The sequence below is a fragment of the Rhodotorula paludigena genome (genome assembly GCF_050403205.1).
Source record: "Rhodotorula paludigena JCM10292 DNA, Rt_paludigena_JCM10292v1_ctg76, whole genome shotgun sequence".
NCBI classification, from domain to species: domain Eukaryota; kingdom Fungi; phylum Basidiomycota; class Microbotryomycetes; order Sporidiobolales; family Sporidiobolaceae; genus Rhodotorula; species Rhodotorula paludigena.
Genome location: NW_027481382.1, coordinates 1 through 27,997, shown reverse-complemented (window position 1 = coordinate 27,997; position 27,997 = coordinate 1). Strand labels below are relative to the sequence as shown.

Below are 27,997 nucleotides of genomic sequence, written 5' to 3'. Positions count from 1 at the left end.
CCCCATGCCGTCCTCCTCTCTCACCTCGTCCCCCTCGTCTCTCGCATCACCCCTCCCCTCCTCGCCGCCGTCCCCCTCCCCTCCCCGCTCGCCGCGCCAACTTCTCGCCAGCCCGGGCGCCGCGCCTTCCGCTGCCAGCGGCACCGGCGGCACCAGCAGCACGAGCTCATCCGGTTCGGGGCGCGGCCGCCGCACGACCCGCGGCGGCAGCGTCCAGGCGCGCCGCAGCGCGGCGAGCCTCGGCCTCGGCGTCCAGTTTGCCAACATGAACGAGCTCACGAGCCCGCTCGCGCACCAGCGTGCCAGCTCGATCTCCCCGTCCCCTTCGCCCGAGCCCGAGCCAGCGCTGCTGCCCCACAGCGGCGCAAGGAGCCCGCTCCCGCGCGGTAGTTCGCCGCCGTTCGACCTCGCCCCGCCTCCGCCACAGCCACAGACACCCGCGACGCTCGATGCCCCGCCGCGCGAGCCCTCGGCCTCACGCCGCTCGTCCGTGCAATTCGCACCGGCCGTGCCCCCGTCCCAACAGCCGCCGGGCATGACATCGACGCCCGCGTTGACGCGCGCGCCCTCCCGACGCCCCTCGCTGACGCACCTCGCGAGCTTCCTCAGCGGCATCACGCACCACACGCGCGTGCGCTCGCCCGGCGCGAGCGGCGGGCGCGGCGTGAGCCGCTCGGCGAGCCGGAGCGCGAGCCGCGCGAGCAGCACGGCGGGGCGGCCGAGGCGCAGGGAGCGGGGCGCGAGCGCGGGCGGCGCGAGCAGCGCGGGGGGTTGCGCCGCGGAGGAGGACGAGAGCGAGAGCGAGCGCGACGAGCGCGAGCGCGACGACGACGACTTTGAGCAGGTCCGCGCCGTCGTCGAGGACGGGTTCGACTGGTTCGGCGGCGGGCCGGGCGGAGGCGCGACGGGCGCGTTCCGCTCTCCGTCGGCGGGGCGCAGGCGCGCCGCGTCGTCGCGTGCGAGCTCGATCGCGCCGCGCTCGCGGCGGAGCAGCATCGTCTCGCAGCAGCATGTGCCGCCGGGCACACCGGGGCCGACGTCGCCGCACCCGCTCCTGCACGAGCTCGTGCGCGAAAACACGACGGGCGGCGTCGTGCCGTCCGACGTGCTCGAGGCGGGCAAGGCCGGGCAGTGGGAGGCGACGTACGAGACGTACAAGCCGAGCGTGCTCACGACCCCGCGCGGCGCGTCGCACCCGCGCGCGGCGGCGGGCGCGGGCGCGCACGACAACAGCGACGAGGAGCCGTTCCTCGAGTCGGCGCCGACGTCGCCCGCCGGGCTCGCGCGCACCAAGACGTACGACTCGGTCCTGTCCGACTCGGACGACGCGCGGTCCGACGTCTCGAACGACCTGCGCGAGGTCGACGTCTTTGACGAGGGCGAGCGCGTCGGCGTCGGCGTGTGGCTCGACGGCCGCGGCGGCTACGTGCGCGACTGCTTTGCCGGGCGCGCCGACATTGACGGAAAGGCGCCGGGCAACGGGCTCGACGGGCCGCGCCAGCTCGAGGTCGAGCGCCGCCTCGGCGAGGGCACGTACGCCATCGTGTACCTCGTGCGCGAGGTGCTGTACGACCCGGACCCGGCCGACGACGACGGCGACCTCCTGTCGCCGATCGACCCGCTCGCATCGTTCGAGTTTGACGACGACGCGCGCGAGCAGCGCCCGCGAATGCACTCGTGGGCGAGCGACACGTGGAACCCGATGCCGCCGCAGCCGACGTACGGGCAGTACTTTGCCCTCAAGTGCCTCTGCAAGAAGAACCTCACCGAGGACCTCATCGAGGTGCAGCGCAACGAGGCTTTCCTCCACCGCGCGCTCCCGCAGCACGAAAACATCGTGCAGATGTACGGGGTGCGCCCGGCGGTTGCTCTGCGTTCTGACCGGGTCGCGACCTTGCTGACATCTGGTCTGCGCGCACAGGCTTACGAGACGGACGATTGGCTCTTCCTCGTGCTCGAGTACGCCGGCGGGCGCGACGCCTTCTACTGGCTGCTCGAGGCGCAGGAGCACGGCACCGAGGACCTGTACTCGCGCGCGGCGTCTCCCGCTGTCGAGTACGAGCGCCGCACGTCCTTCGACTTTGACGGCGACGAGTCGGCCCTCTCGCGCACCATCACGGCCGACACGCCCGCGCACCTCCTCGTCGACGAGACGCCGCCGTCGCCGTCGCTCCTCTCGGCCGCGATGGGCGACCAGCTCCTGTCGCGCAAGCGCCTGCGGCTCATCTCGCGCATGTTTGGCCAGATGTGCTCGGCCGTGCAGGCGTGTCACGACGTCGGCATCTCGCACCGCGACATCAAGCCCGAGAACTTTATCGTCATCGACGGCAAGGGCGACGGCGCGCGCAACATGCCGCAGCACGATGCGCGGCAGGGTGTCGTCGTCAAAATCACCGACTGGGGGTTGGGGACGATGGAGGAGTACTGCGAGGACTTTGACTGCGGGAGCAAGCCCTACATGGCTTACGGTGCGCCTCCTTCTCCTCACCCTTCGTCGATATGCCACTGACGCTTCAAGCACTCCGCGCAGAGTGCCGTAACAACCTGCGCCCGATGTACGACCCGCGACAAGCCGACGTCTGGTCGCTCGGCCTCGTCCTCCTCAACCTGCTCTACCACCGCAACCCGTGGGCCGATCCCTCGCTCGACGACCCCGACTTTGCCGAGTACGTCGAGGACCCGGTCGCGTTCTTGCAGAACCGCTTCGAGGGCATGAGCGACGAGGTCGCCCACTTCCTCGCCAACAACGTCTTCTGCGACGTGCTCGAGGTCGTCGACGGTCGCGAGCGTCGCCGCGTCTCGGCAGGCGAATTCGGCCGCTGGGCCAGCCGCCTCGTCATGATGCTGGGAGAGGGTCAGCTCGGCGCGCCGCAGCGCCCGCTGCTCACGTCGAGCGAGTCGTCCTACTCGGCGTTCGAGTTCTCGCCCGTCCACGCCCTCCCGCTCTCGATCGGCGGTTCAGCGCCGATCCAGCACCCTTCGGCATCGCTCCTCTCGCAGTTCGCGCCCTCGACCGTCAAGCAGTCGAGCATCTTTGAGGACATGCCCGGCGACTTGCGCCACGAGCTTCCGACGGTGCCCGAGCTGCCCGACGTCGCCTCGTCCACTCCCGGTCGTCCCAGCTTTGTCACCTCGCCGACGGCGCTGTCGGAGGACGGCGACTCGCTTCCGAGTCCGACCTTTCCCTCTCCGCCTCTGCCGCATGCGCAGCTTCCGAACGCGCAAACGCGCAGTCTCACCGCCTCGCCCGAAGGACACGGCCGCCCTATGCCGTGGTCGACTCCCTCGCCGAACGGCTTGACCGCTGCACTCTCGTCGAACCACTCGTCTCCAGCTGCGCCGCCTTCGCCTCTCCCGCCTCCGGGTCTCCCTCTCCCCGCGAACGCCATCTCGGGCATCTCGCTGCTTGCGCAGCGCAGGCCCTCGCTGCTCGATTACCAGAACGACAGCACGGTCTCGACGGCGAGCACCATCATGGCGAGCTCGTCGTCGCAAGGCGGTCAAGATGGCGAGAAGCCTGACGACGAGCCACAGCGCGAGATGGCGACGCAGACTCACTTGCAGGCTACCTCGCCCGACCCTGTGGTGGTCAAGGTCGAGGAGCCGAGCTCGAGCGAGGACGGACATGCTCAGCCCTCGTCGCCGGTCGATGCTGAGGACAAGGCGGATGGTGCAGACGATGCGAACGGCGACAAGGCTGCGGCCGACAAGGTGCGCAAGCGGCGCAAGCGCGGTGCTCGCAAGGAGAAGCGCGCTGCGAGACAGGCTGAGCGCGAGGCTGAGGCTTCGACGGGAGGCGCGCCGCTGAGCGTCAACGTCAACGTGAACGGCGCGGCATCGGCATCCCAGCCAAGCTCGCCGCTCTCGTCGCCCCGCTCCAAGAAGTCGTCGCCGCTCGACGGCAGCGGCGCGCGCGAGCACGTGCTCGACGAGCTGGCGAACGCTTCGCAGGAGCTGGCCCGCGAGCTCAGCAGCACGCGCTCGAGCTCGTCGCATCGCCCGACCCGCCCTCGTCCCGTCCCTTCTTCCCGCTCGCACGGCACGCAGTCTACCTCGGCCATCCCGACGCAGCCGCAGAACATTCCGACTGCGCCTTCGAAGAAAAGCGGCGGCATGTTCGGCCGGCTCAAGACGCTCGTCAACGAGGGCAACCCCGACCTCGAGGCCTTCAAGCGTCGCGTCGACGAGCGCAACGCCTCGATCGGCGCCAAGGCCGACACGTATTCGGCGCCGGCCAAGATGCAGGGCGCAAAGGCGCCGCGCGGGAAGTACGACTCGCCCTTCTCGTCGCGAGGTTCGGTCGGAACCGGCAGCGGCGAAGCTGATCGCGGGCGCGGCGCCGATCACTGGTCGTCCGCTTCGTCTCGTCGCGACCGTCTCGCCGACCGTCGCGGGCAGCGCAACCCGGCCGGTGCGACGACAGCCAGCGACTTTTCGCCCGGCTCGAGCATGACGCGCGGGACGGGTCCGTCAGTCATCTCGGGCTTCGACACGACGAGTCGCAACCACACGCCGCTGTCGAGCTTCTCGAGCGTCGGCTCGCAGGACGATGTCGCTTCCTCGTCGATGGCGACTGTGCGCGACTGGCGCGGCGGTAACAGCCCGCCGGACAAGCGTTCCGTCCGTCCACCTGGTCTCGCTCCGCCTCTTCCTGTCACCACCGCGCCTCCCGCGCCCAAGCCCAAGCCAAAGCTTCGCGACGCTGCGACCGACACGAGCGACCTGGGCAACCCCGCCGCCGTCGCTGCCCCCGTTCCTTCCGCTCCTGCCGCCCGCAAGGAACTCCCGCGGGCACTGTCGTCTGCCGCAGCCGCTCTCCCGTCGCCCGGCAGCCTCTCTGCGCCCGTCACGCCCGTACTCTCGGCGGCACAGGTCTCGTCGGCCTCGGCCCCCGCTCTGTCGCCCTCGTCCACCACGCCGACGAGCGGCGCCAGCGGCAGCAGCCAAAAGTCGAACAAGCTCGCCAAGATGCTCAACTCGATCTCGGTCTTCAACCGGTCGCAGCCGGCCGCGGGCGCGAGCCCTTCCTCCTGAACACCCTCGTTCCCTTCGAGGGTCGACCTTCGTCGACCTTCCTGTGCACAGTCCCGCTCTACCCTCCTCATCTCATCTCGCACATCCTCCTCCTCTTCACAAGTCACACATCGCATCGTCACATCTCCTTGTACGCGTGTAACGCTTGTATCGCTTTCCCCGGGACCTCTTCGTGCGTTGCTCCTGGAGAAACGGCTTTAGACTGGTCGCGGTGACGATTCAGAGTATCTGCAGAAAGAGTCGACCTGCTCGTTCAAGCCTGGGATCTCGCTGCGCACCCTTGATCCGCAACTTGCGAAGGTCCAGCTCGGGCTCGAATCGCAGCTCACTTGCGAAGTGCTGCCTTTCGTCTCCTCCAGTGCACAAAAGTGGCACGAGGTCAAAGGAGCAGAAGCGGCCGGCGTGCGAAGCTCGCGGAGCAAACGCTGAACGCAAAAACGAGGTGACGCTCGACGTGGCTTGACAAACTCCCCTCTTCACGTTCAGCCCTTACACATACCGCGCTCCCCAGTACAACAGGGTATGCCGGTATATGCCATCGGGAGTGCTAGGCTCGATGTCGTGCTGCGCCAGCAAATTCTCCGTGCGCCGACGCAGCGGAGACGAGACGCAAGCGGCGACGACGCATCTGACTATGAGAACAAAAGGCGCTGCAGCGGCCACGCAGACTGCGTGAACGATTGCGACGTGACCCTCAGACCTGCTGAGGTGCGCGAGCCCCATTTCGTCCGCCTTTACATGTACCGCACGCCGAAGTACCTCCAGTTCCGCCGGAACGACCCAGGCCCGTGCGCCAGACCGAGAGAGTTTTCCGTCTTCGCGCGCTTGTCGTCTCCCTCCTCCGGGGAGGGCGAGACGTCAAAGCGGCTGCGACGGCGGCCGTGCTCCTTCTTCGAGTAGTGCAGCTCGCCGGGGTGGGGCAGGACTCGCGCAGCCGGAGGAGGTGCCTTCCTTACGGTGGGGCGAGGATTGCGAGGCCGAGGAGTCAGGGCTCGAGAGGCTGGCGACACCGGAGCAAACGTAGGAGCAGCAGGAGTATGCACGGCTGGCTCGTGCCGCTCGTCGTCGGATTCCGAGCCGGACACTGCCTCTTGCGCGTGCTTTTCGTAGAGGTTCTCAGCCTTGTTGTAAGCTGCCTCCTGATGTAGGTTGAGTTCAGGTAAGCAGGCTTGATTGACTGGACTTGAGCAAAGATAGCTGGCAACGCACAATAGCCGAGAAGTCGCGGCGCGCCGCTAATAAGGCCGGGCTGGTTTTGTGCTGCTTCTTGTACCGAGCCTCCACTGTGAGGAATCGTGCTCCTTTCAGCTCGACTGATCAAGGCGGAGGAGGGCCACATCAGCTGCGCCGTGGCCGAGCCCTCGCTCACCTTGTTTCTCTGCGAGGAGCAAATCTTGAGTATGATGCCGCCTGCATCAGCCTTTGAACAGTCACTCACTTTTCTCCAAGAACTCGTCGACCTATCGGCTCGGCCTAAATTAGTTGCGAGCGCCGGAAGGGCAGAAAGAGATGACAGCAACGCACGAGGTCGCCCGGTCGGTTGACGGCATAGTCCTCGCGGTCTCCGGCCTCTTTGAACGCTTTGCGACAGGCGTCCACCTGGATTTTTGCAGCGGCAAGATTGGTGTGCACTGAGCTAGACGACGGCGACGAAATCGCCTCCTGTTCTGATCATTCGTCGTAAAGTCTGAGTTAGCGACGTACGCGTTCAGACACACCGCTTCTGGCTTTTGGGTCTCACCGAGTTGGCGTTCGTGTGCCACTGGAAAGAGAGAAGGAACGAGGACTCAGCCTCGAGCCGTCCCGCACGCGAACGAGAGAAAAGCCGTACGAGCTTTGTCGAGGGCCTTACGCGCAGCGACGACGTCGTCGTCTGCTTGCACGCGAAGGTCCCACACTGAGTCGGCACGCCACGAAGTGAGCGGCCGAAGCAAAGACGAAGAGAAAGACGGCGCCGTACCATTTTCGAGCAGCTTCTCCACTGACGAAGGCCGCGAGTCCAATCGAGTCAGCTCGCGTGCGCGTGTGAGAAAAGCAACAGGGAATGGGCGGGCGCACGCTCAACCATGTGCGCTTCAATCCAGGCATGAAGCTCTTGTGAATACTGCTGCTCCTCGGTCAGTTCGTGTCCGGCCTCGTGGGTAGCCCGATGCGGATGAAGGGAGTCCATGATGTCCTGCAGCCTGATGAGCGCGCAAGGGCGAAGGGTTCGTGAACTCGGCGGTGGGAAGAAAGAAGAGAAAGCGGTCCTCAATGCGGAAGAACGAAGGGTGTTCCGCGGGAGGTCCGGAGAGAGACAGGAGACCCGCTCAGCAGCCGTTGGATCGCAGAAGCCTCGGACAGTAGTGTTCGTTGCGCACAGATCCAGAGCCCGCGGCCACAGCACGCAACGATCCAGCATAAGCGGGCAGACAACGCGCAGAGCTCGAGGTGGGGAGACTCGCCTTGCCTCCTTCAGCGCTCGTTGCCTCGATCGATCCCACACCCACTGCGCCCAGCTCCGAGCACTTCCCTTCTTCTCCCTCCCGCTCGACGCGCGCCTCTTTGTCGTCGCGCCGCCGCGCCCGCATCCCCATCTACCCGGACGAGCTGTCGAACCTGCTCCTCCCACGGTGGTAGACCTGCGTCCCGCGCGCAACGGGCACGAAGCGCTGCGCCCTGACCGTGTCTGACGAAGTGGCAGCAGCGGAGCGTGAATGTGAGGGCGAGGTTGGCTGGGAAGGAGCGGTACGGCGCGGCGCAGACGAGGGAGCGAGGTGCGCGGGCTGGCCGGCGTGGTAGAGCGCTTTGGCCTGTGCGAGGGCGTCGAGCTGCGTCCCCAAAGCCAAGACGGAGTGGGGTGAGTGCGTATGGTCAACAGGAAGGCTGGGAGGAGAGAGGAGACGAACGAGCGCTCGATGCGCGGCGGAGAGGGCGGCGTGGTGCGATGCATCCGCGTTGGCAAGCTCGGTGGCGGCTGAGCGTGGCGGTCAGACGAGTAAGCAAGAGACCGAAAGACTGCAAAGCGAGAAAGCGGACCCACCTGCGGCAGCTGGGTTGGGCACGCGACAGCACAACCGAAATCTCGTCAGGCTCAGGTGTGGGGTTTTCGAGGACCCCCCGATGCAAAGATCGCACCTTTGCGCTCGAACAGCTGCAGCTGGGCATAACAGGACACCCGAGCATCTGAGCGTCAGCTGGGCATAACAGGACACCCGAGCATCTGAGCGTCAGTCAGCCTCCCGAAGCCATCCTCCGCAACGCTTTCGAACCGTGGAATCGAGACACACCACCGCATGCATCCTCCTGCCCGTCCGAACGCACGCCTCATCGTGCTTGGCTGCATCGGCTCGAAGCGCCAGGATGCGCGCGCGCAGCGCTGCGAGGTCTTGAAGCGGTGTCTCTGCGGAGGCGAGATAACGGTGGACGTTGTGCACTGCACGGCGGGACGGTGAGCTGCGGGACGCAGAACGGCGCGAGAGAGGAGCAGAGGGAGAAAATGGGGCATACCAAGCTGTTCTACCTCTTGAACTGCGCAGGCAAGTGGGAAGTGAACACGGTCAGCGCTTGCGGCCGGCGAGGTGGGGGTCGAGGCAGGGCGCACCGAGCTCTCGCCTTAGCTGCAAGCCGCGCTCTCGGTCGACCCAGGCTGCTGCACTCGCGGCGGAAGCTGCGTCGCGCAAATCGAGACAGTGAGCGCGCGAGGACACCAGGTGCAGCATGGGAAGGCTCGCCTGCTCGCACTGCGTGTCAAGGACGGCCGTCAGCTTGATGTACACGACTGAGATAGGAAGGACACGCCTGAACGCACTATGTTCGAGGTGCTCGTTGATCCACTCGACGGTCACGTGCGGGACTTCGCAGCCAGTCGCGTGACCGGTCGCAGCTGGACGAGCGGGTGCATGCATGCTGAAGCCAGGGGACGCGCAGCAGCGAGTGGCAAGCAAGCAGGGAGAGCAGGACAGACGCCCGGACTGTGCGAGATGGGCACGCAGACGGGGCTCGAGAGGGGTCCGCGGGAGGTCCGCTGCACGCAGAGAGGAGATGATGACTCTCAGCGGGCGCGAGCGAGACTGCAGCAGCTTGTACAGAGTCCGAGTGCCCTCTCGAGGTGCCAGCGTGAGCCCGGGAGCGGTGCACGAGGCAGACGGCAAGCGTTGCGATGAGAAGAGATGAGGCAACGGGAAGGCGACGGCCTCGCACGAGAGCGCGATCGGCGGGTTGCAGCGGGTAGCTAGAGTGCTCACAGAGTCGCTCTCATAGGCTGCTCTCCGTCTCGTGCAGTATTCGCTCAAGTGACGGAGGCGGGGTGACGCGGGGCGGAGGCCGGGCGGAGCGACCAAGAAGTTGGGGCTCGCCGCGCTCTCTCTCCCCGCCGCACCTTGTCTCGAGCTGCGAGTAGACGCAGTGTAGTAGACGTGCACAGACTCAGACAGACCACCCACGCCCCGCCACCGCTGCCTCACCCCCGCGCACCCGCCTCGGCTTCCGCTCGTCGCCTGCCCAACACCGCAGCCATGAGCTACGGTCAGCCTCTTCTGCCCGCCGAGCACCGCAGACCCGCTCAATCTCACCCGCTCTTGCCCCCGACACAGGTCTCGCCGCCCTCCCCTCGCTCGCGTGCGACTCGCACTCGCCCTCGCCCCTCGCCGCCCTCTCTGCCCAGCCCCACTCGGCCCCGGCCTCGCCCCTCTACGCTCCCGCGGCCCGCACGAGCGACGACGACGACTCTGCCGACCCGACGAGCCCGCGCTACGGCTCGCACAGGCGCGACTCGGTTGCGTCGTCGTCCTCGTCCGACGACGACGCCGCACCCAAGCCCGCGCGCGCCTCGCCCGACCTCTCGTGGCTCTCGCGCGCCGCCGCGCCCGCCCTCGCACGCGCGAGCTCGTCCTCGTCCGCCCTCCCGACCCTCGCCAGCCGCCGCGCCGCGTCCCCTGCGAGCGTGGACGATGCCGGTGCGGACGACGCCGCGCGCGACGACGAGGAGCGCGACTCGGCGCCCATCACGCCGCTCCCGATGCACCTCCCGCGCCCAAAGACCAAGGGCGACCGCGAGCGCGAGCGCGCCCTCGGCCTCAACCGCGCCGCGCCCGGCCAGAAGCGCGAGGGCCTCGGCATGAAGCTCGCGCGAAAGCGCGCCGACAGCCTCAAGTGGGCAAAGTACGCCAACGTCGGCACGTTCCAGGTCGAGCTTGGCCTCAGCAACGACGACCTCAAGCGGTCGTGAGCACATCCTCCGACACCGCCACATTCGCTCGTCCTGTCTCTCTCTTTCTTCCTTTCACGACCCCGCTTTACATGCCCCTGTTCCCCTGGATGTACCCGCAGTCTCTCGTTCTCCTTCTGTCTTCCTTCCATCCCGACTTGTTGTACTTCTCTCGCCCTCATCACGTCGTTCCTCGCATTCACCACGTCCATCTTCTTTTCGAACCTTCTCCTCCCCCTTCGAGTATACACGGTCACGGTACATAGACCCTCCTTGCTTACTCCTCTTGCCCCTGTCACCTTTGCGCGCCCCATCCCGCGCCCCGTAGCACACCCATCCCGTCCACCTGTCGTTTCGTGTAGAGACACTTTCCCCATCGCCTCCTTCGCTTCCCCGACTCTCGCTCGTTACGTGTGTCTGGACCCAGCGCTTTGCTCGAGCCTTCCGCCCGCTCGGCCTTGTGTCTCCTGCCTGGCTGTGTCTCTTCGCTCCGGCTCGGCTTGCCGCGCCGCTCTCTCTCCTGCCTCGATCCGCTGCGCGGAGCTTCCGTCCTCGTCCATCTCGCATCTGCGCGGTGCTTCCGCCTCCTCTCGTCCTTGTTCTGCTTGGCCCGCTTTTCGCTTTCTACCTCTCTCGCTCAAGTCCACTTGTCGGAACGATGCCCTCGGACCATGAGCTCGTCGAGCACAGGAATGCCGAGATAGAGACGGAGAGGCTGCTGCGGCGTAACACAGCGCGCAGTACGTCTCTCTGTTCTGGGACTCAGTGTCTCGTCTTGCGCCCTCGCCGAGGGTGCATGAGCCGGCGCTGACGTTCGCCTCTCCTTTCGCAGTCCGCCAAAGTGCGGCTCCGCTCACCTTCCTGCTGCACCTTGTCCTCCAAGTCTAAAGCTGACACCTCCCGAGCATCGTCCCTCGCGGCCCACAGTCTGGCACGCCCTCGCGCACACCTCTCCCGCGCAGACGCTCGGCCTCGCGCGCGTCCTCGCCGCCTCGGCCGCGCTCTCACGAGCGCAGCGCGCAGTCGGTGCGTTACTCCGCCCTTTCTCTCGGCACGGTTCTTAAGCACTGACCAGAAGGCCGGCGAGCAGAGCAACTTCCCGTCCCCAGCTCCAGCTCCGCCTCCGCACCCTCGCCGGCCCGCGCCCAAACGCAAGAGCGCGTCCTCGCCGCGCGCGAGACGCTGCGGGTGCTTACGCGCGGACGCGCCGGGCGCGACGGACGCGAGGGGGCGACGGTGAGGGAGGGGCTCGAGGCGATCGAGGCGCTGGTGCGTTGGTTGCGCCTTTACTCGTTGGGGCGGGTGCTCGAGAGCCGAACTGACGGAGCGACTGCGGTGCGAGGGGCGCAGATTGAGGAGCTGTGGGAGCGAGGTGAGCTTTAACCCGCGGATTTGCTCCCCAGGTGCGAGTGGGCGCGGGCTGACTTGCTTTGCACGAGCGACAGATCGTCTCCTCGGTTCGTCTCGTTCTCTTCTCCACTGTTCGTGTCCCGTCTGACGCTCGCTGTCCGCAGATGAAGCCACATGGGGAGAGGAAGACTCCGACTCGGAAGACGAAGAGCGCGCTGCATACAACTCTTTTGTACGCTAGCCTCTCAGCTCATCGCCACCTCGCCTGTCGCGCTACGTCTGACATCTCTTACGCAGCATGAAGCGCTCTTAGCGCTCTCTCGTGCGCAATCCCCCGCCCAACGCGACCTCGTCCTCTCAGTCCGGACGTCCCACCCAGACATCTTGCCGCACGCTCTGCCCCTCCCGGCAATCGCCGTCTCGGCGCGGCAGGAGCATACGGCGGGTCATCCGGCGCGGCGGCGGAGGCATGTGGCTGGGACGGCGAGGACGAGGAGGGAGTCGCTGCTGCGCGAGGTGGAGAGGGCGTACCCTTCTTCTGCTTCTTCCTCCGCCGACGAGGCGGAAGATGGAGGCATGCACGAGGCGCACGCCCTCGCGAAGAAGCAGCTCGGGCTGCGGCAGGCGTGGCTGTATTTCCGCACGAGGTACTGAAGATTGCGAATGCGGCGATTGAGAAGGCTGTGCACAAATGCGATACAGGCGCCGTCTCCTGTTTGATGCTTGCTCCTTTCCGCCTTCCCAACGCTGTGCTCTCACGCTTGGACGGACCGGAAGTCCCTCGGGGCACCGCCTCGAGCGAGTCACACGACTCGACCCTCGTTCGCCGTACTTGGCCTTCGCTTCTTCGCTCGCGCACTCGATCCGGCCGATCATACCTCGTTCACGATGACGGATGACGAGGGCCATTTCTACAACTGTGCGCTTCGCGTCTTCTCACGGATCCGCTGAGGACAGGCTGACGGCCCCTTGTGCCTTACAGTCAAGCTGGGTAGGAGGCAGTTGACCGTCGAAAACACCGCTATACTCACAGTCTTCCTCCGCAGCTTGCTACAGAATCGCCGAACGCGGCCTAGTCGAGCAGGCAAAGGCTTTCATCGCGATGCTGCACGAGCAGGAAAAGCTCGGTCAGTTTCGCATGCTCAATGGCTGCGGTCGAATCAGATGCTCACGTCGCGCCTATCTCAGAATACGAGAAGAAGGACCTCTACACTTGGCGTCTTCGCTACCAGGCGTTCAAGGAGGATCAGAAGAATGCCGAGGCGGTCAATGAGGTCTTCAGGCTGCGCAACCGGGTGAGCGTCTTCGTCTCTCATATGCTGGTAGTATCCCGGTGTCCTGACCTGTTTCTACTAGCTTCGCACCCTTCAAGAAGATGGTGTGTGATACGCGATGACTTGCAGAGGACGCATGACTGATCGTGGTTACCGGATTGGGTCTTCTAGCCAAGAAGGGTGCGCCACCCAGGCATACAACGCAGCCATGCATCAGCTTACGTTACGACCAACAGCTCACAACGCTGCAGCGCAAGCGGCCAATAGCGCTCCTGACCGCGAGCGGAGCGATGGAACCCACCACGGCGTTCACAGATTGCGTGAGCATGCAAGGAAGCTTGTGAGTCAGGATCTTTCTCGTGCCTCATACACATCACTGCTGACAAAGGCTCTGGCTGCTTGCGCCTTATCACAGCAAGCAGAGTTGGAGGAGGCGGAAGCCATGTTCCACAAAGTTGAGGATGGCGAGCCCGTTGCAGTCCCGGAGAAGTCGCTTGCGCGACACTCTCACCCGTTGCTCGGTCGCTACGGCTTTCGCCAGCGCCTGCGATACTTCGGCTCGTACTGAAGTGCTCCGCTACGACTCAGGGCAAAGGGCGTGCAACCGGACTTTGCCTGTCTTCCACGCCTTCCTTCGCCAGGGCAGCCAGTCTGCGCTCTGCCAAGGTTCCGTGCATTCCGAGTGTCAGAAAGGAAGCATGCATATCGCAGGAACAGCAGCCCGGAGGAGGGGCGACCTCCCCGCTTGGCAACTGGACTAGCGTGGCCGAGTCCGCTGGAGCGCTGGAAACGCGTTTGGACGCACGGCACGGCAAGGAGGAAGCCGACCTCTCGCCTTGTACCTTGGCTGAGCTGCGCTGGACCTGCACGCGACCCGCACGGCGGTGAGAGAAGCGGAACGAGGGGGTGACGGTGCGGTTCGCGGTGCTTGCTCCTTGTCCATTTTCGCTCGCTCGCTCTGCTGCACGAGTGCCCACCTGAAGACTTCTTCCCAGCTGTAAGTGCCTTCCGGTCTTCAGACAGCGTACCCGCTGGCTCCCGAGCGCCACTGCTGTCCCCGCAACTTCATCGCCTCTCGGCCCATCGTCCTCCTCTCTCTGCCTCATCCACCTCTCGCGCGGTGCTCGGTCTGTGCTGAGGCAGGAATTAGCGGTTCAAATCACTCTACTGCCCGCGAACAGTGACGACTCGCGCTCTGCTCGGCATGGCTTACGTCCTCGGCACCGGTCTTCCTCCCAGCGTCTCGCCTCTCACCGCGACTGCGACGGCCGCCCCTTCGCACTCTTCCTCCAGCAAGCGTCAGGATCTCAGTGAAGACTTTCGCGAGGTGACGCACAACATCGCCTGGTCGACGCTCGCCAAGCCCGCCTGGAGCGACATTCCCGACTGGCGCCAGTCGGTTGACAGCTACTTTCTCGACGCGCCCGCTACTGCGTGCGTGACTCCAATTCCTATATAAGCATGGGCTCCACGATACTGACAGATCGGCGAGCGCTCCGGCAGCCTCGACCGCATCCTCCCGGACCCGACTCTCACGCTCCGCGACCACCTCGCCCTCGCCGCAACGTGCCGCACTCTTCGCGCTTGCTACATGCTCTCGGCGTCGACCATCGCTGAGAGCAGCGCGGACGAACTCCCGTCCTCGCCCCTCTGGAAAAGCCTGCTCGCGCTCCGCCCGAACAGCAAGGGCGGGCACGCCGGCGAGACGGCGCCTGCTTCCGAGGCGGAGAAGCGCGCTGTGGGTAGGCTCTGGTCGAACGCCGTGCTGAACGGCGACCCGGACGAGATCGAGTTTGTCGGCGGATTTGGTGGCGCCGGCGTTGAAGGAGTGGATGCGACGGGCGTTGGCGGGTTGGGCAGTAGGAAGCGCAAGCGGGACGACGGCTGGGAGGGCAAGGTCATCCGGAGCTACGAGTGGGAGAGGGCCATCCTCCTCACCCAGTCCGAGGTGAGCAAGCTGCTTCCGCCAGTCATTCGCACGCACACCCGATCCTGCGCTGCATCACAATCGGGGATGATCAGCTCATCAGGACTTGGACACCACAGATGATCACCAAGACAGACGCCAAGAAGCATTACAAGCTCACCGACCGCGAGTGCGTTGCGGTCTCCCTCCTTCCGCTCCAATTCTTGTTCCCCCTTCCTCATGCTGTCCCGCACCTTGCAGCCTCAAATACCTCAAGTGCGTCGTCAAGCGTAACCCGTACACTCTCGTCAGCGGTGCGCCGATGAATCTCTTCGTCGAGGTCGCCGTCGAAAGTCTCGCACTCAGGCTTCACGGCGGCGTCACTGGCCACAACGCTCTGTGAGTTGCCAGATTCCGCTCGCCTCATACTTGCAGTTCCAAACTGCTCGAGTCGCTCGGCCGATCTGCCGCGTCCACCAGGCTGACCTTCGGACCGCAGGCTCGCCAAGCGCGCCGCTCCCGCCGCGAAAGCAGCCGCCACTCGCGCCGCCAACAAGGCGTCGCGCTCGTCGTCCTCAACGAAGGCGGCCAAAGAGCTCAAAGACAAGACGGATCAGCCCAAGACCAAGAAGAAGAAGCCCAAGCTCGGTGGGCGCGCGGCCGTCGCGGCGCAGCTCGCGGGTCTCTCGCCCGAGGACATGCTCCTGTTCATGGAGTACGAAGACGAAGGCTGCGGATGGGAGGAGGGGTACGAGGATGGGCACTACGACGAGTGGGATGGCGAGCCCGGGTGCGGCTGAGGCGCTTGCGGGTGGCGCACTAGGAGGAGAGGAGCCGCTTTCCTGCCGATACGGCCTTACTTGCGGACATGTGCATCTCCTCACTGAACGCGCTTTTTGCACGCTTAACTTAGGAATAGATGCTCCGCACTGGAACGAGGAGTTGCACATCGTCTTAGCGTCCGAACGAAGAGAGTCCATTCTCGCGCTTCGAAACGGGTCAGTGATACAGAACGCCCTCCGCCCTTCCTGCTCCTCAGCGTAGGACAATCTCGGCCTCTCCCTCAGCCTCGACAACGCTGCGGCTCCGACTCGCCGTCTCGCCCGTCCCGACCGTCCCGCTGATCTCGGACCGCTTCTCAACGTCGAAAACGACACCGACGGGAGTCGCTGATGCGCGCGTCAGCGTGGCGGTGTGCGTCAAGCTCGTCGAAACCTGTTTGTCCATCGTTAGTGCAAGTAGGTCAGACTCGCTTTTCGGTGTGGAAGGGAAACGGAATGCGGAAGACGCACGGAGAAGCGACCCTCCCAGCCTGCAGGGTGTGTCACGCCGACCTTGCTCCCGCCCGAGCTGCGCGCGATGCTGCGGAGCGCGAGTTCGGCGGGCTGCGATTCGTACACGAGCTCGACGCCCGCGTCGGTCGTCTCGGCGACAACGGTGACCACGCCGAGGCCGCCGGAAGACGAGGAAGATGCCATAGCGTCTTCGAACGTCGGAAGCTCGGCGGTGGAAGAGGCGTTGGTCTCGACCCGGGTGACGGGCGGGAGGGAGGCGAGGGACGAGGAGGAAGCGAGAAGGCGGATGGTCGCGTCGATGCGGAAAACACTTGTGAGGAGCTGTGGATGCGAAGAATGAGCCAACATGAAGCTGAGCGGGTGCGAAACGACGTACCTTGAGCTCGCTGCCGACCTCGAACGAACCCTTGATCGCCACGTACTGCCCCTTGATCTGGCACCCGAGAGGTGCGTGGAAGTCGCCTTCGACTTTGCCGTGCGCGTTCGTCATGACGATGTCGCGCTTGGCGCGGAACGAGCCGCTCATCTCGGCATTCGTGGTCGAGAGGCGGAGCGACGAGGCGTCAAAGTCACCCTTGATCGCAAAGTTGGTCGTGTGCGCGACGATGGCACCCGACGCGCGGAAAGAGCCCGAGATGGGTCCGTTCTCGCACATGAGGTCGATGCGCTCGGCCTGGACGATCGAGCCCGAGATGAGGTCTTCGAAGTTCTTCAAAGCGCCCTTGTTCGGGTCGAGGTTGTTCTCGTTGTGCAGCTTGGCCCGCCCGCAGCGGACCGAGGAGAGGATGATCGGAGCGTCGGACGTCGTGACTTCGAGATTGGCGATTTCGAGAGCGGCGAAAGAAGGAGCGAGGACAACGCGGAAACGAGCCGCCTCGACGTTGAGCGTATCGAGAGAGGCAAAGTCGGCAGGAAAGGTGATGGTGATGTGGAAGGAAACGCTCGCGCCTAGGCGGGCGACGGAAGCAGCGCCGGGAGTCTGTTCATGTCGTGCTGGGTCAGCTCGCTGCTATCGCACGCGGAGGAGAACGGCGACGGACCGTCAGCGACAAACCCGCCCGCTCGTGCCCTTCGACCGTCTGTAACCGACAGTCACTGTACAGCCCGTCGCTGTTCGTCCGCGCCTCGACGGCAATCTCGACGTTCCCCACCGCCCTCGGCTTGTCGCTCACGGTATCGCCGTAGCTGGGCGGATCCGCCGTGGCGCCTGCTCCCGCTGCCCGCTCGAAGACGACCGTCCCCTGCCCATAGTGGCCGACCGAGTGGAACGCGAACGCGCCCAACGAGCTTATCGGTGCGGCGAAGGATGACTTGTGCGCCGAGAACCCGGAGGGGACGGGATCTTCGGGGCGCCAGCCCGCCGGGGAGAGCGGGTTCTTGAGATTCGCGGTTGCACGAGAGAGCAATCCTAGCATCGTAGCAGCTGCTCGATCACGACCAGACGGCGGGACAAGCGAGAGAACGACGTTCGGAAGCAGGAGACGGCCGACGGCGGGGGAGCTCCGCAAAAGTCGCAATCAAGCGGTGCAGCCAGGTGTCGTGTGGCAGACGTTGCACAGTGAGTGAGAAAGGCCGCATATTTCTAGATCTCGGGACAGCGCAGAAAAAGAAGACGGAGTTCTCAAAGTGCCCCCTTTCGCAGCCTCGACCGCTTGAGCGAGCAGCCGTCTTGCATGGAACTTCGCACATGTGCGGACGGAGTCTCTGCGTGTCGACAAGAACCGAGGCAGAGAATGGCGGAACGGCGGTCCTCGAGCCGGCTTCCTTTCTTCTGCTCTGCGCGCCTCCCTTTGTTCTCGACAAAAGCAACGCTCGGCGCATTGACAACCGCCGTCCTGCAATCCCCGCCTACGCTCTGCTCTGCATCACTCGCACTAGCGCCATAAGACGGAGACCAGATCAGATGGCCGCCGTGACCACGCTCGACCACCTTCGCCAGCTCCTGTCGAGCGCCTTGCGAGCGCCTGTCTCGCCGCCCGTCTCTCCCACGCTCCCGACTGTACCGCTGCCGAGTCCTCCACCTGTCGAAGTCCGCCTCTCGTCGGCGCCCCCGCCACTGACGGTGCCTCAAGTGCCCGGAAGCACACCTAGCCGTTCCGCTCGTCGTCCTCCGGCCGCAGCACGGCCCAAGCCGACGCGAGGTACCTCCGCCGTCGTACCCTCGACAGCATGTGCGTCTTCCTCTGAACGGCAATCCGAGGGTGCCGAGACTCCGCCGAGCTGACGAGCACATGCGGATGAAACGCAGCTTTGCTCGGCCGCTCGCGCTCAAGCGACTTGCGCACGCTAGTCGAGGAGCGCCGGCTGCGGTAGCGCGCCCACGAGCGAGACGAGCGACGACAAAGCGCGTTGCACTGCGCCGCATTGCCGCTCAAAGCGGACCAGGAGAGCGACATGCGATGGCTAGTGGGAGGGACGGAAGGCGGCGTGAGACTGAGTGTTCCCCTGTTCTTGTTGTGAAGTCATGCCATGCCCTGTATAACATTCACATCTACGGCTTGCAACGAGCTTGACTGCACATCGGCAGCTCGCGCTGCACCAAGGAAGCAGAAAACCAAAGAACCAGAGAGGGAAGAGCGAAGAGTCCGTCCGCGGCCGCGTCGGGCCGATCGAGCAGCACACGAAAATCACTCGAGCAGCAGCCGGGTGCCCGCGGCAGGCGCACTCAAGGTGCGCGACGAGGCGAAGATAGCGGTCGAGGCCGAAGAGGAATTCTGCGGGTAGGCGGCCTTACCGCTCGTCCCTGCGAGCTCTCTGCAGAATGGTCAAGCTCGAGGAGCTCAACGCAGGGCTTGCACCGAGCTCGACGCTGCCCACGCCGCCCTCGTCGGGCGAAAGCTCGTCGCCGTCTCCGCCTCATCAGCATGAGCAACTTGCCCTCCCCGCGAAGCGCGAGCCCGTCCGCAAAGAGCGCCTCGTTGCGCCTGAGGGGCTAAAGGCACCGCGCACGGTCCCGTGCACCCACTGCCGGCGGATCCGGAGGGTGTGCCGCTGGACGGCTGGCGTCGCAGAGTGCGAGCGGTGCAGGAAGGACGGCGTGCAGTGCTCGGGGCCTGTCAGGTGCGTCGCCCGAGGCGTCGGCTCCTTCCGTCGTCGCTCTGACTCCTCCAGATGCAGGCGGGAGAAGAAGGCGGTCGTCAAGGCGCGACCACGACCGGCCATCTTCCTAAACGACGAGGAGCAGATCGTCGACATCGGCCCGTCTTCGCCCTTGGCGCGCTGGACGAGCGAGCACCTCAGCTATTCGCTCAAGCTGCATCTGCTGCAGAGTTTGTGCACCATCCGGCGTCTCTCCGGCTCTAGCTGACCTTCATTTCTTCCAGCGCAGCTTGCACCGACTGGTCCTCCGAATTCTTCTTCAATTACGACACGCTCGAGGTTGCGTCCAGTGCACTCGTCCGAGCTGGTGTGCGAGCCAGTCCCTTTTCAAGCCACACAAACGTACGACGCTCTCTCGTAGCTTCACGCGCGTACCATCTCACGCTGCCTTACAATGGTAGCTGTTGTTCGCGCTCAACATGCACTTTGGCATACAATTTTCCGACCACTCGGTGCGTTTGGGAGCTGCCGCTCGCGTGGCTACCGGACTGATGCATAACTGATGCATAACTCACAGGCGATCCTGGGCGCTGCCGGCCTTCTGCCCCATCTCTCGCCGGACACCACTCCGCGAGATCTCACACCGTTCCGGCGTCTCGATATTGTACACCGCCGTGCAACGCCTCTGCATCATGTCCGCGACTCGATCGTACGAGGTGTACGCGAGCTTGACTTCGCGGTCGACTCTCCCGCAATCTTCATCAAGCGCTTCGGATTGGCTGGCATGGCAATTGAGATGCTTCAAGGGGACTACGTTACCGATCGACATGCTGCTCTCGGTCACCTACTGGCGCAGAGCAAGCCGGCTCTCGTATCACTTGCGATGCATCCGGAGCTCGTCGCAGAGTTGCATGCTATGCTCAGCGACTTCAGCGTGCGTGTCTTTGTCTCTATCTCTTCAAGGCGCGGCTCTTGCTGAAGAGGCATTTTCTTCGAACCCGACAGCGACAAGAGCTCCAATGCTCTGTCTCGCTCGGCCTCCCATCCGCTCTGTCTGCTGCTCTCTCTGCTGGTGTGTGCCACGGCGCTGACCAAATGCCGTGCAGCTCGCCGGCGGAGGTTTCCCTCCACATCCTCAGACGCGCGCAAAAACGCTTCGAGCTCGTTGATCTCACGCCGGACTTCATCGGAGCGTATCTGCTCGACCCCGATCCAAAACCAGATCCGGCCGGAGTCGAAGTCGCTATGAGTTGGTGGCTTGCCATCGAAACGTACCTCGACGAGCTGAACCACATCCTCGCTTTCGCGCCACTCGACCGCCTCGCCCGAGCGGCCCACTTCGTCTCCGTCAAACTCGACACGCTTGTTGAGCATGTCGATCGAACCCTGCACTCGGTTGTGCGCCACCCCAAGTACGACATTGCGCTGCGAGGAGACCGAGCGCGCCGGTTCGACCCCTGCATGGGCAACTTGGCGCAAAGCTACATCCCGGCGCTGCAGACCAGCATGGGCTGCGTGCGTGTCCTCTCGCGATTGCCCACGTCGGAAAAACTGCGACGAGAAGCTGAGGACAGGTGCTGTTCGCATCTCGGAGCTGTCGCGCGGTGGCTCACGACCGGCTCGGTGCGCTCTGCCCGTCACTCATCACGCCTGTTGCGCATCAAAAGCTGATCTCAAGCTCGTGTACGCAGTGGGATCTGTACCGCTTCTACATCGCATACGGCAATAAGTGCCTCGACGTGGGCTGGCACCCTCTCCTGCCTCGCTTCGCGGCGCTATTTCCTGTTGAAGCCGACCTGTACCTCGTCTTCCCGGCTTCTCTCTACTGTGAGCAGTACTGACGTCTGTGGTCGACAGCCTCAAGCAAGTACTGCATGCTGGCGCGCTGTGCACGCCCGAGGCAGCTCGTCTCATCGACCTCCTCTCACTCGGCCCGTCTCTCCGTACGTCCGCCCGCATCCGCGTCGTCATCACTCGTGTCGGCTCTGTTGCTGAGAGGATGCAGTGGACGTCTCATAGCTGTGTCACCCGCTACGACCGTCAGCTTGACGCACCGTCCGTCGTCCACACATTCGTCTTGACCTTAGCTCATCCTGGTGAGCTCGCCCTCCTGTGGTCGAATCCGTGCCGCACTGACTCCTCTGAGCAGGTTCTTTATCCTGTCGTTGTAGACCTAAGCCAAGTTGCTCCGGTTCGCCTTCTCCTTGGTGCCTTGCAAGACGCGTTTTCGCCGTTCACCTCGTCCAGCGCGCCTCTGTTCTTCATCGCTGGTCCTCTTTAAGCCTGAGAGATTGTCAGGAGCTGCCCGCATGCATATTCGCGTTGGGAGACGAAAGTCGCGTCTTGACCGCGCGCGAGCGTGACTTGTGGTTTCCTCCGCTCCCGCTTACTTGCGCTTCCGAGACTCTGCGCTCGCCGAGTGAGTACGAATTGTGCTTTGAACGCCGCTGGTCCGCGCAGGCAGTAGCGCGCACTGTTCCGCAGGCTCGCGAGGACGAGGTGGAGCAGCGGAGATGACGGTGGCGCCCGCGCTCCCCTGCGCCTTGGGCTGGCGCGCGAGTCTGTTGGAGGCTGTGCAGAGGCGCTGTGAGGTGCTGGGACGCGTCCGCATCAGCAGTGCGCCCTGTGTCTGCGCCTTGTCGAAGCTGTCGCGAGGGCGATGACCACGGTCGACGACAGCGCCTTTGCAGCTGCGCTGCTGCCGACAAGCCGTACTCGACCATCGAACTGGTACTTACGAGCTCGTTCCTCCCGTTGCAGGTTCGACCGCCCGACCCTGCGACTTCTGCGACTAGGGCTGGCAGTGCGTCCATTCCTTCGACTGCCCGGCTTCTCGCACGAGGCTCAGTCTTGTCATGCACAGTGTCGGACGTTCAAATCTCGAGCTCGACCTTCCACCGCCGCGCGGTGCGGCTCTTCGACCAGTGGGAGGTGCGGCGCTGCTGCCAGTCCCTGCCCGTGATCCGTCTGATCCTTCGTTCGCGCAGGCCAAGGACGAGGATGCGGCACCGCTCACGGACGTTGAGTGGCTCCTCGTCGTCGCCGGCAACTCGGACGAGGAAAACCCCTACCGCAAGGGTAGCGCACTCCAGGTGGATTCCGCCCGGTTTTCGCCAAGGGGCCACAGCTGACCTCTGCTTGCGCTCGCAGACTCATCTCCTCGGATACGAGTTCCCCAGCACCCTCATGCTACTCGGCAAACGTTCCGTCTACTTCGTCGTCTCCGGTTCGAAGGGTGCGTGTCGAAGACACAGCCTGTCATGACCGAGGCTAACCCCTTTCCCATGCAGCCAAACTCCTGCAACCACTGCTCAAAGGTGGCGCCGAGGGCGACAAGGGCGTCAAGGTCGAGATTCTCACGCGCAGCAAGGACGAGGCGGAGAACAAGAAGCTGTTCGAGCGGATCCTCGACACCATCGGAGAGGGCGTACGTCACTCTCGCTCAAACGGGAACGGCTTGTCGCTCACCGATGTTCACCTTGCAGAACACGGTCGGCTCGCTCCCGAAGGACAAGATGCAGGGCAAGTTTGTTGCCGAGTGGACCAACGTCTTCAACTCGTCGGGCAAGGACATCAAGGAGATCGATGTCGCGGCTGGTTTGTCGAGTCTGCTGGCGGTCAAGGACAGCGAGGAATTGGTGCGTCCAGCTTCGACCTTCTCAGCTGGCATTCGACTCACGCGCAGCGTGCCACAGCAAAACGAGCGCAACGCCGCGACGATGACGAACAAGCTGATGAGCCACTTCAGCGACGTCATGTCGGGCTACATCGATGAGGGCAAGAAGGTCACGCACGAGCAGCTCGGCGAGGAGATTGAGCGTCGTCTGGAGGACAACGGCTTCTGGCGCAAGCTCAAGCTCGGCGATGGAGTACGTTCGCGATAAAAGGCACGAAGAGCGTGCTGCTGATGACTTGCATGGCAGTTTGAGACGGGCTACGGCGACTGGTGCTACTCGCCCATCATCCAGTCGGGCGGCAACTACGACCTCAAGTCGTCAGCGCAGACGGACGACCAGCGCCTGAAGCCGGGCGTCATCCTCTGTTCGCTCGGCATCCGGTACAAATCGTACTGCTCGAACGTCGGCCGGACCTTCATGATCGACCCGACTCCGGTGCGCCGGTTCTTGCCCTCGTCGGATCGCAGACGCTGACCCGTCATCGCACCTACAGGATCAGGAGAAGAATTACCTCTTCCTCTGCGACCTGCAGAAGTTTGCCGTTGGCGAGCTTCGCGAGGGCGCCGTCTGCAAGGACGTCTACCAGAAGGTCGTCGACAAGATCAACTCGGACCGCCCCGACCTCCTCGAGTACTTCGCCAAGACGGCTGGCTTCGGTGTGCGTTCTGCTCACGCGCGCTCTTGGCGTGCTGTGCTGACAACGGACTGCTCGCAGATGGGCCTCGAGTTCCGCGACTCTGCGTACCCGCTCACCGCCAAGGGCACCCGCAAGGTCAAGGCCGACATGATCTTTTCGCTCACGCTCGGCTTCAACGGCATCCCCGATGGCAAGGGGTCGTACTACGCCGTTTCGCTCGTCGACACGGTCCAGGCCGGCAAGAACGGCTCGAAGATCTTGTCGGAGGGCATGAAGGGCAAGGATGACGTCCTCTTCTACCTCGAAGTGCGCTCCGTCCCTCGCTATTAGTCGCTCGAGAATGCTCACACTATCGCTTGGCAGGAAGAGGAGAAGAAGCCGTCAAAGTCGGCAAAGTCGAAGGACGCGCCCGCCGGTGGCCGCCGCAACGCCGCCCCGACCGCTGTCGTCAAGTCGAAGCTCCGCAACGAGAACCGCGAGGTTGATGCCGACGCGATCAATCGCCGCAAGCAGCACCAGCGCGAGCTTGCGACTCGCCGGCAGGAGGAGGGACTTGAGCGGTATTCGGGCGATGGCGGCAACACGGGCGGCAACCGCGAGAAGCAGTGGCGCCGTTTCGAGTCGTACGTCAAGGACACGCAGCTGCCTGAAGCGGTCGCGGCCCAGAAGGTGTGTCCGTACGTTTCCTAGTCGGTTCCCGGATATTGACGGCTCCCTCGCAGATTATTGTCGACGCTCGCCGCTCCACCGTCATCCTGCCGATCAACGGCTTCGCCGTCCCCTTCCACATCAACACGCTCAAGAGCCTGATCAAGCAGGAAGAAGGCGACTACACGGTCCTGCGTTTCATGTTCACCACGCCGGGCGCGATCACGGGCAAGAAGGAAGACACGCCCTTCGAGGACCCGAACGCGACCTTCATTCGCGGCATCACCTACCGCTCGACCGACTCGTTCCGCTTTACCGAGCTGCACAAGGAGATCACCGACCTGAAGAAGGCCGCGGTCAAGCGCGAGAACGAGCGCAAGGAGCTCGCCGACGTCGTCGAGCAGGACAAGCTCGTTGAGATCAAGGGTACGTTTCTGCCCTGATCGCTATCGCTCGCCGTAGCGCTCACTCGCATGCGCACAGGCAAGCGCCCGATCCGCCTGACCGAGGTCCAGCTCCGCCCTTCATTCGACGGCAAGCGCCAGTCGGGCGACGTCGAAATCCACACGAACGGTATTCGCTACCAGTCGTCCGTCAAGTCGGAGCAGAAGCTCGGTATGCAGTCAACTCCGCGGTGCACGGAAACATTCAGCTCACACACGCCTCTCACAGATATTCTTTTCTCGAACATCAAGCATCTCCTGTTCCAGCCTTGCGACAACGAACTCATCGTGATCCTTCACATCCACCTGAAGAGCCCGATCATGATTGGCAAGAAGAAGGCCAAGGACGTCCAGTTCTTCCGCGAGGTGTCGGACGCGTCGTTCGACGAGACGGGCAACAAGAAGCGCAAGCGCAACTACCACGACGAGGACGAGCTCGAGGCCGAGCAGGAGGAGCGCAAGCGTCGCGGCGACCTCAACAAGTACTTTAAGGCGTTCTCCGACAAGATCGCCGAGGCGGTGCGCCTTCTGCACGCCCTCTCGCTACCTCTTCGCTGACGCCACTCTCTTGCAGTCGAACGGCCGTGTCGACGTCGACATCCCCTTCCGCGAGCTCGGCTTCCAGGGTGTCCCCTTCCGCTCCAACGTCCTCCTTCAGCCAACGACCGAAACCCTCGTCTTCCTCACCGAGCCCCCATTCCTCTGCCTTACTCTTTCCGAGATCGAAATTGCCCACCTCGAGCGCGTTCAATACGGCCTCAAGAACTTCGATCTCGTCTTCGTCTTCAAGGACTTCTCGCGCGCCCCGGTCCACATCAACACGATCCCGTCGAACCAGCTTGACAGCGTCAAGGAGTGGCTCGAGTGCGTTTTCAAGCGGGCACGGGCTCGCTCATACTATACTGACTCGCCTTCATTGCAGCTCGGTCGATGTGCCGTTCTCAGAGGGCCCCGTCAACCTCAACTGGCAGGCCATCATGAAGACGGTCAACGACGACCCATACGACTTCTTCAAAGAGGGCGGCTGGGGCTTCCTTATGGCCGAGGAAGAGGTGCGTGTCCCCTGACGTCCTTGCAGCATCACATAGCAGCTGACCTATCTAATGTGACCCGCAGGAGGCCGGATCGGATGACGAGTCGGAGGAGGGCTCTGAGTTCGAGGCGTCTGATGTCGCGAGCGAGGAGTCGGCCTACTCTGACGAGTCCGACTTCTCGGACGCCTCGGACGACGACAGCGGGTCGGCCGAAGACTTGTCTGACTCGGGCGAGGACTGGGACGAGGCAGAGGCACGCCTCGAGCGCAAGGAGAAGCAGCGCGGGGGCGACAGCTCGGAGGACGACCGCGGTAAGAAGTCGAAGAGCAAGAGCGCCGTCAAGGTCAAGGGCAAGCGGTGATCGCGTCGGACGATTGGTGTACAGCTTGAGGTGGTCGTTCTCCTTGCCAATTTGATTCGCCCTGCAACACGTTGTCACAGTTTGTCCCTCCTCTGTCAAAGCCGCGCCGCAACTCATTCGCTCGCCGGCGCGGTGCAGCAAAGCGCCTGCAGCGTCGCAGGGCCCTTGCGAAGGTCGCACCCTGCGTGAAAGTGCCGAACCTCGGCTTCTCTCGTCCACAGATAGAGTTGCGAGGCCATCAGGGCCGCTGGCGCTCTGTGTCGTCGCCAAGTCGTCGCCACTGGCCCTGTGCAGCCCAGAATCGCTCGGCGGGGCGCGGCTATCCTCCGAGCCATCATGCCATGTGCGCAGAAGCGCCTGATGCGACAAAGGAAGCGGGATCGCCGAGCTCTGCGTACAACAAGGTTAAGCGTTTGCATCAAGAGACATGCAGATCGCGCGCAAGCTTGCGCAGGCCGTGCCGCACGAAAAGGTCAGGGCGAGGTCTGCGCAAAGGACCTCGACCGAGCGATTTGCTGGTGTCTCGTCGCTTGCTCCTCGCTGTTCCCCCGAGCGAGCCACTGGCCAGTTCACGTACATTATTTTGAGCATCGAACGTATCCCGCATCTTACACTGACGACGTCAAGTTGCAAGCCTGCCCTTCTCTTCTCCGCCTCTCCTAAGAGGTACTCGCATGAGACCCTTCGTGGCATGGAATGAATCGCTTTGCATTACAGCCCGGCAAAGTCGGTGCCCTGAGGATGCTTCACGAAGCGGAATGCAAGCGAGACACGCGAGCGTCAACGGTTTTCACCACACGAGCCGAGATCGCCCTCAACCCGGCGCAATTGTCTTGCCCTTTGTCGTGAACAATAGGTACGGCAACTCGCTGCGTCGCTTTTGTGCAGTTGGTGCAGCAGAGCACGGCGTCAGAGAAGGCGGACGCGGGAGATCACGAGCACGCAGAGAACCGGAAGGACTTGGGAAGGGCAGGCCAAGGGCAGGCAGAGGATCCTGAACAGTGAGAAGAGCCAACGAAAAGCAAAGGATGCGAGCGAGACATGTGGGCGATCGCCGTGGAGAGCTGATTGATTGAGACAAGGGTAACACAGCGATGGGCTCGGAGTCCGGCACGTGCCGGGGCCCGGGCGAGTTGACATGTCGGAGCACCGCCACCTTCGTCGTCGCGTAGGAAGAGAGAAACGTCCAGGCTTGACGGCGGCGAAGGGAGGGGGACAGACGTGCGGGAGAGTGGCCTGGACCCGTATGGCCGTGGCGAGAGTTCGAAGAGGAGCGGAGAGCGGCGAGGGGCGAATTCGAGCACGAGGAGACAGACTCCGAGAGAGTTCGCTCTCAGGGCTGCGAGGCGCGCTGCGGGTGCGGGAAACAAAGTTGGCGGTGAGCTCATCGGAAGCACGCGAGACAGGAGCCGCCCAGCGAGACTTTCGGCCAGGTCAACGCGCTGCGCCCGAGCGTGCACCCGCGCGCCCCTCGGTGCCCACGCGTTAGCGCCCTTTCGACCGTCTCATCAGCTGCTGCTCCTCTCGCTGCACTTGCTTCTGCAGTCGCCGTCTGCTGCTACCTGCTGGGCGCGTGTCTTCACGATCTCTCTTCACGGTCACAGCCTTTCACGACCACAGCCTTTCACGACCTTCGTACGCGCGCCATGAAGTTCACCACGCTCGCGCTCGCGGCCGCTGCGGTCGCGTCCGTTGTTGCCGCCCCCGTCGCGGTCGACAGCCATGCTGTGCGTCGCTAGTCTTGTCGCCACATTCGCAGGTCTGCGTGTTCTGACTGTGCGCGTAACAGGTCGAGGAGCGCGGCTTCGGCAAGTTCCCCTCGATGAGCGAGGAGGGCCCGAACGCCAAGCGTGGCTTCGGCAAGTTCCCCTCGATGAGCGAGGAGGGCCCGAGTGCCAAGCGCAGCGTGCGTTGCCTGTCCTGTGCAGACCTCGCGACGGGACAATCTCACTGACGAACGGTGTGCGAGCAGGTCGAGGAGCGCGGCTTCGGCAAGTTCCCCTCGATGAGTGAGGAGGGCCCGAGTGCCAAGCGCAGCGTGCGTTGTTCACGTGCAGACAATGTGACGGGACCGCCAACTGACAACCATCTGCGAGCAGGTCGAGGAGCGC

The 27,997-nt window shown here is 64.1% G+C and overlaps 7 protein-coding genes across 7 annotated transcripts; 6 read left to right on the top strand and 1 right to left on the bottom strand.

The window, feature by feature from the left end:
* Positions 1–4: 4 nt before the first annotated feature.
* JCM10292_000717 (uncharacterized protein) lies at positions 5–5,034 on the top strand (the record flags this gene model as incomplete). Its single annotated transcript, XM_076652439.1, has 3 exons — positions 5–1,852; positions 1,922–2,468; positions 2,531–5,034. 3 exons carry the CDS (start codon positions 5–7, stop codon positions 5,032–5,034), a joined length of 4,899 nt encoding a protein of 1,632 aa, XP_076501997.1.
* Positions 5,035–9,530: 4,496 nt separating this feature from the next.
* JCM10292_000716 (uncharacterized protein) lies at positions 9,531–10,243 on the top strand (the record flags this gene model as incomplete). Its single annotated transcript, XM_076652438.1, has 2 exons — positions 9,531–9,540; positions 9,609–10,243. The coding sequence occupies 2 exons, from the start codon at positions 9,531–9,533 to the stop codon at positions 10,241–10,243; spliced, it is 645 nt and encodes a 214-aa protein (XP_076501996.1).
* Positions 10,244–12,460: 2,217 nt separating this feature from the next.
* On the top strand, positions 12,461–12,958 carry JCM10292_000715 (uncharacterized protein; the record flags this gene model as incomplete). Its single annotated transcript, XM_076652437.1, has 5 exons — positions 12,461–12,491; positions 12,555–12,563; positions 12,619–12,699; positions 12,761–12,867; positions 12,929–12,958. The coding sequence occupies 5 exons, from the start codon at positions 12,461–12,463 to the stop codon at positions 12,956–12,958; spliced, it is 258 nt and encodes an 85-aa protein (XP_076501995.1).
* A 1,092-nt stretch (positions 12,959–14,050) lies between these two features.
* Positions 14,051–15,552, top strand: JCM10292_000714 (uncharacterized protein; the record flags this gene model as incomplete). The annotated part of the gene is made up of 5 exons (XM_076652436.1): positions 14,051–14,280; positions 14,350–14,794; positions 14,893–14,942; positions 15,014–15,151; positions 15,252–15,552. The coding sequence occupies 5 exons, from the start codon at positions 14,051–14,053 to the stop codon at positions 15,550–15,552; spliced, it is 1,164 nt and encodes a 387-aa protein (XP_076501994.1).
* A 235-nt stretch (positions 15,553–15,787) lies between these two features.
* Positions 15,788–17,462, bottom strand: JCM10292_000713 (uncharacterized protein; the record flags this gene model as incomplete). Its single annotated transcript, XM_076652435.1, has 4 exons — positions 15,788–15,967; positions 16,045–16,368; positions 16,424–17,026; positions 17,088–17,462. The coding sequence occupies 4 exons, from the start codon at positions 17,460–17,462 to the stop codon at positions 15,788–15,790; spliced, it is 1,482 nt and encodes a 493-aa protein (XP_076501993.1).
* Positions 17,463–18,808: 1,346 nt separating this feature from the next.
* JCM10292_000712 (uncharacterized protein) lies at positions 18,809–25,886 on the top strand (the record flags this gene model as incomplete). Its single annotated transcript, XM_076652434.1, has 24 exons — positions 18,809–19,107; positions 19,165–19,316; positions 19,376–19,455; positions 19,548–19,598; positions 19,664–20,020; positions 20,248–20,601; positions 20,778–20,815; positions 21,777–21,889; positions 21,950–22,017; positions 22,074–22,178; positions 22,237–22,321; positions 22,377–22,513; positions 22,572–22,724; positions 22,782–22,955; positions 23,010–23,198; positions 23,257–23,421; positions 23,479–23,706; positions 23,764–24,069; positions 24,123–24,474; positions 24,532–24,663; positions 24,721–25,010; positions 25,066–25,355; positions 25,414–25,543; positions 25,608–25,886. The coding sequence occupies 24 exons, from the start codon at positions 18,809–18,811 to the stop codon at positions 25,884–25,886; spliced, it is 4,527 nt and encodes a 1,508-aa protein (XP_076501992.1).
* Positions 25,887–27,532: 1,646 nt separating this feature from the next.
* Positions 27,533–27,924, top strand: JCM10292_000711 (uncharacterized protein; the record flags this gene model as incomplete). The annotated part of the gene is made up of 3 exons (XM_076652433.1): positions 27,533–27,613; positions 27,676–27,792; positions 27,859–27,924. Coding segments are annotated over 3 exons (264 nt in total), but the record flags the coding sequence as incomplete, so codon positions are not given.
* Positions 27,925–27,997: the final 73 nt, after the last annotated feature.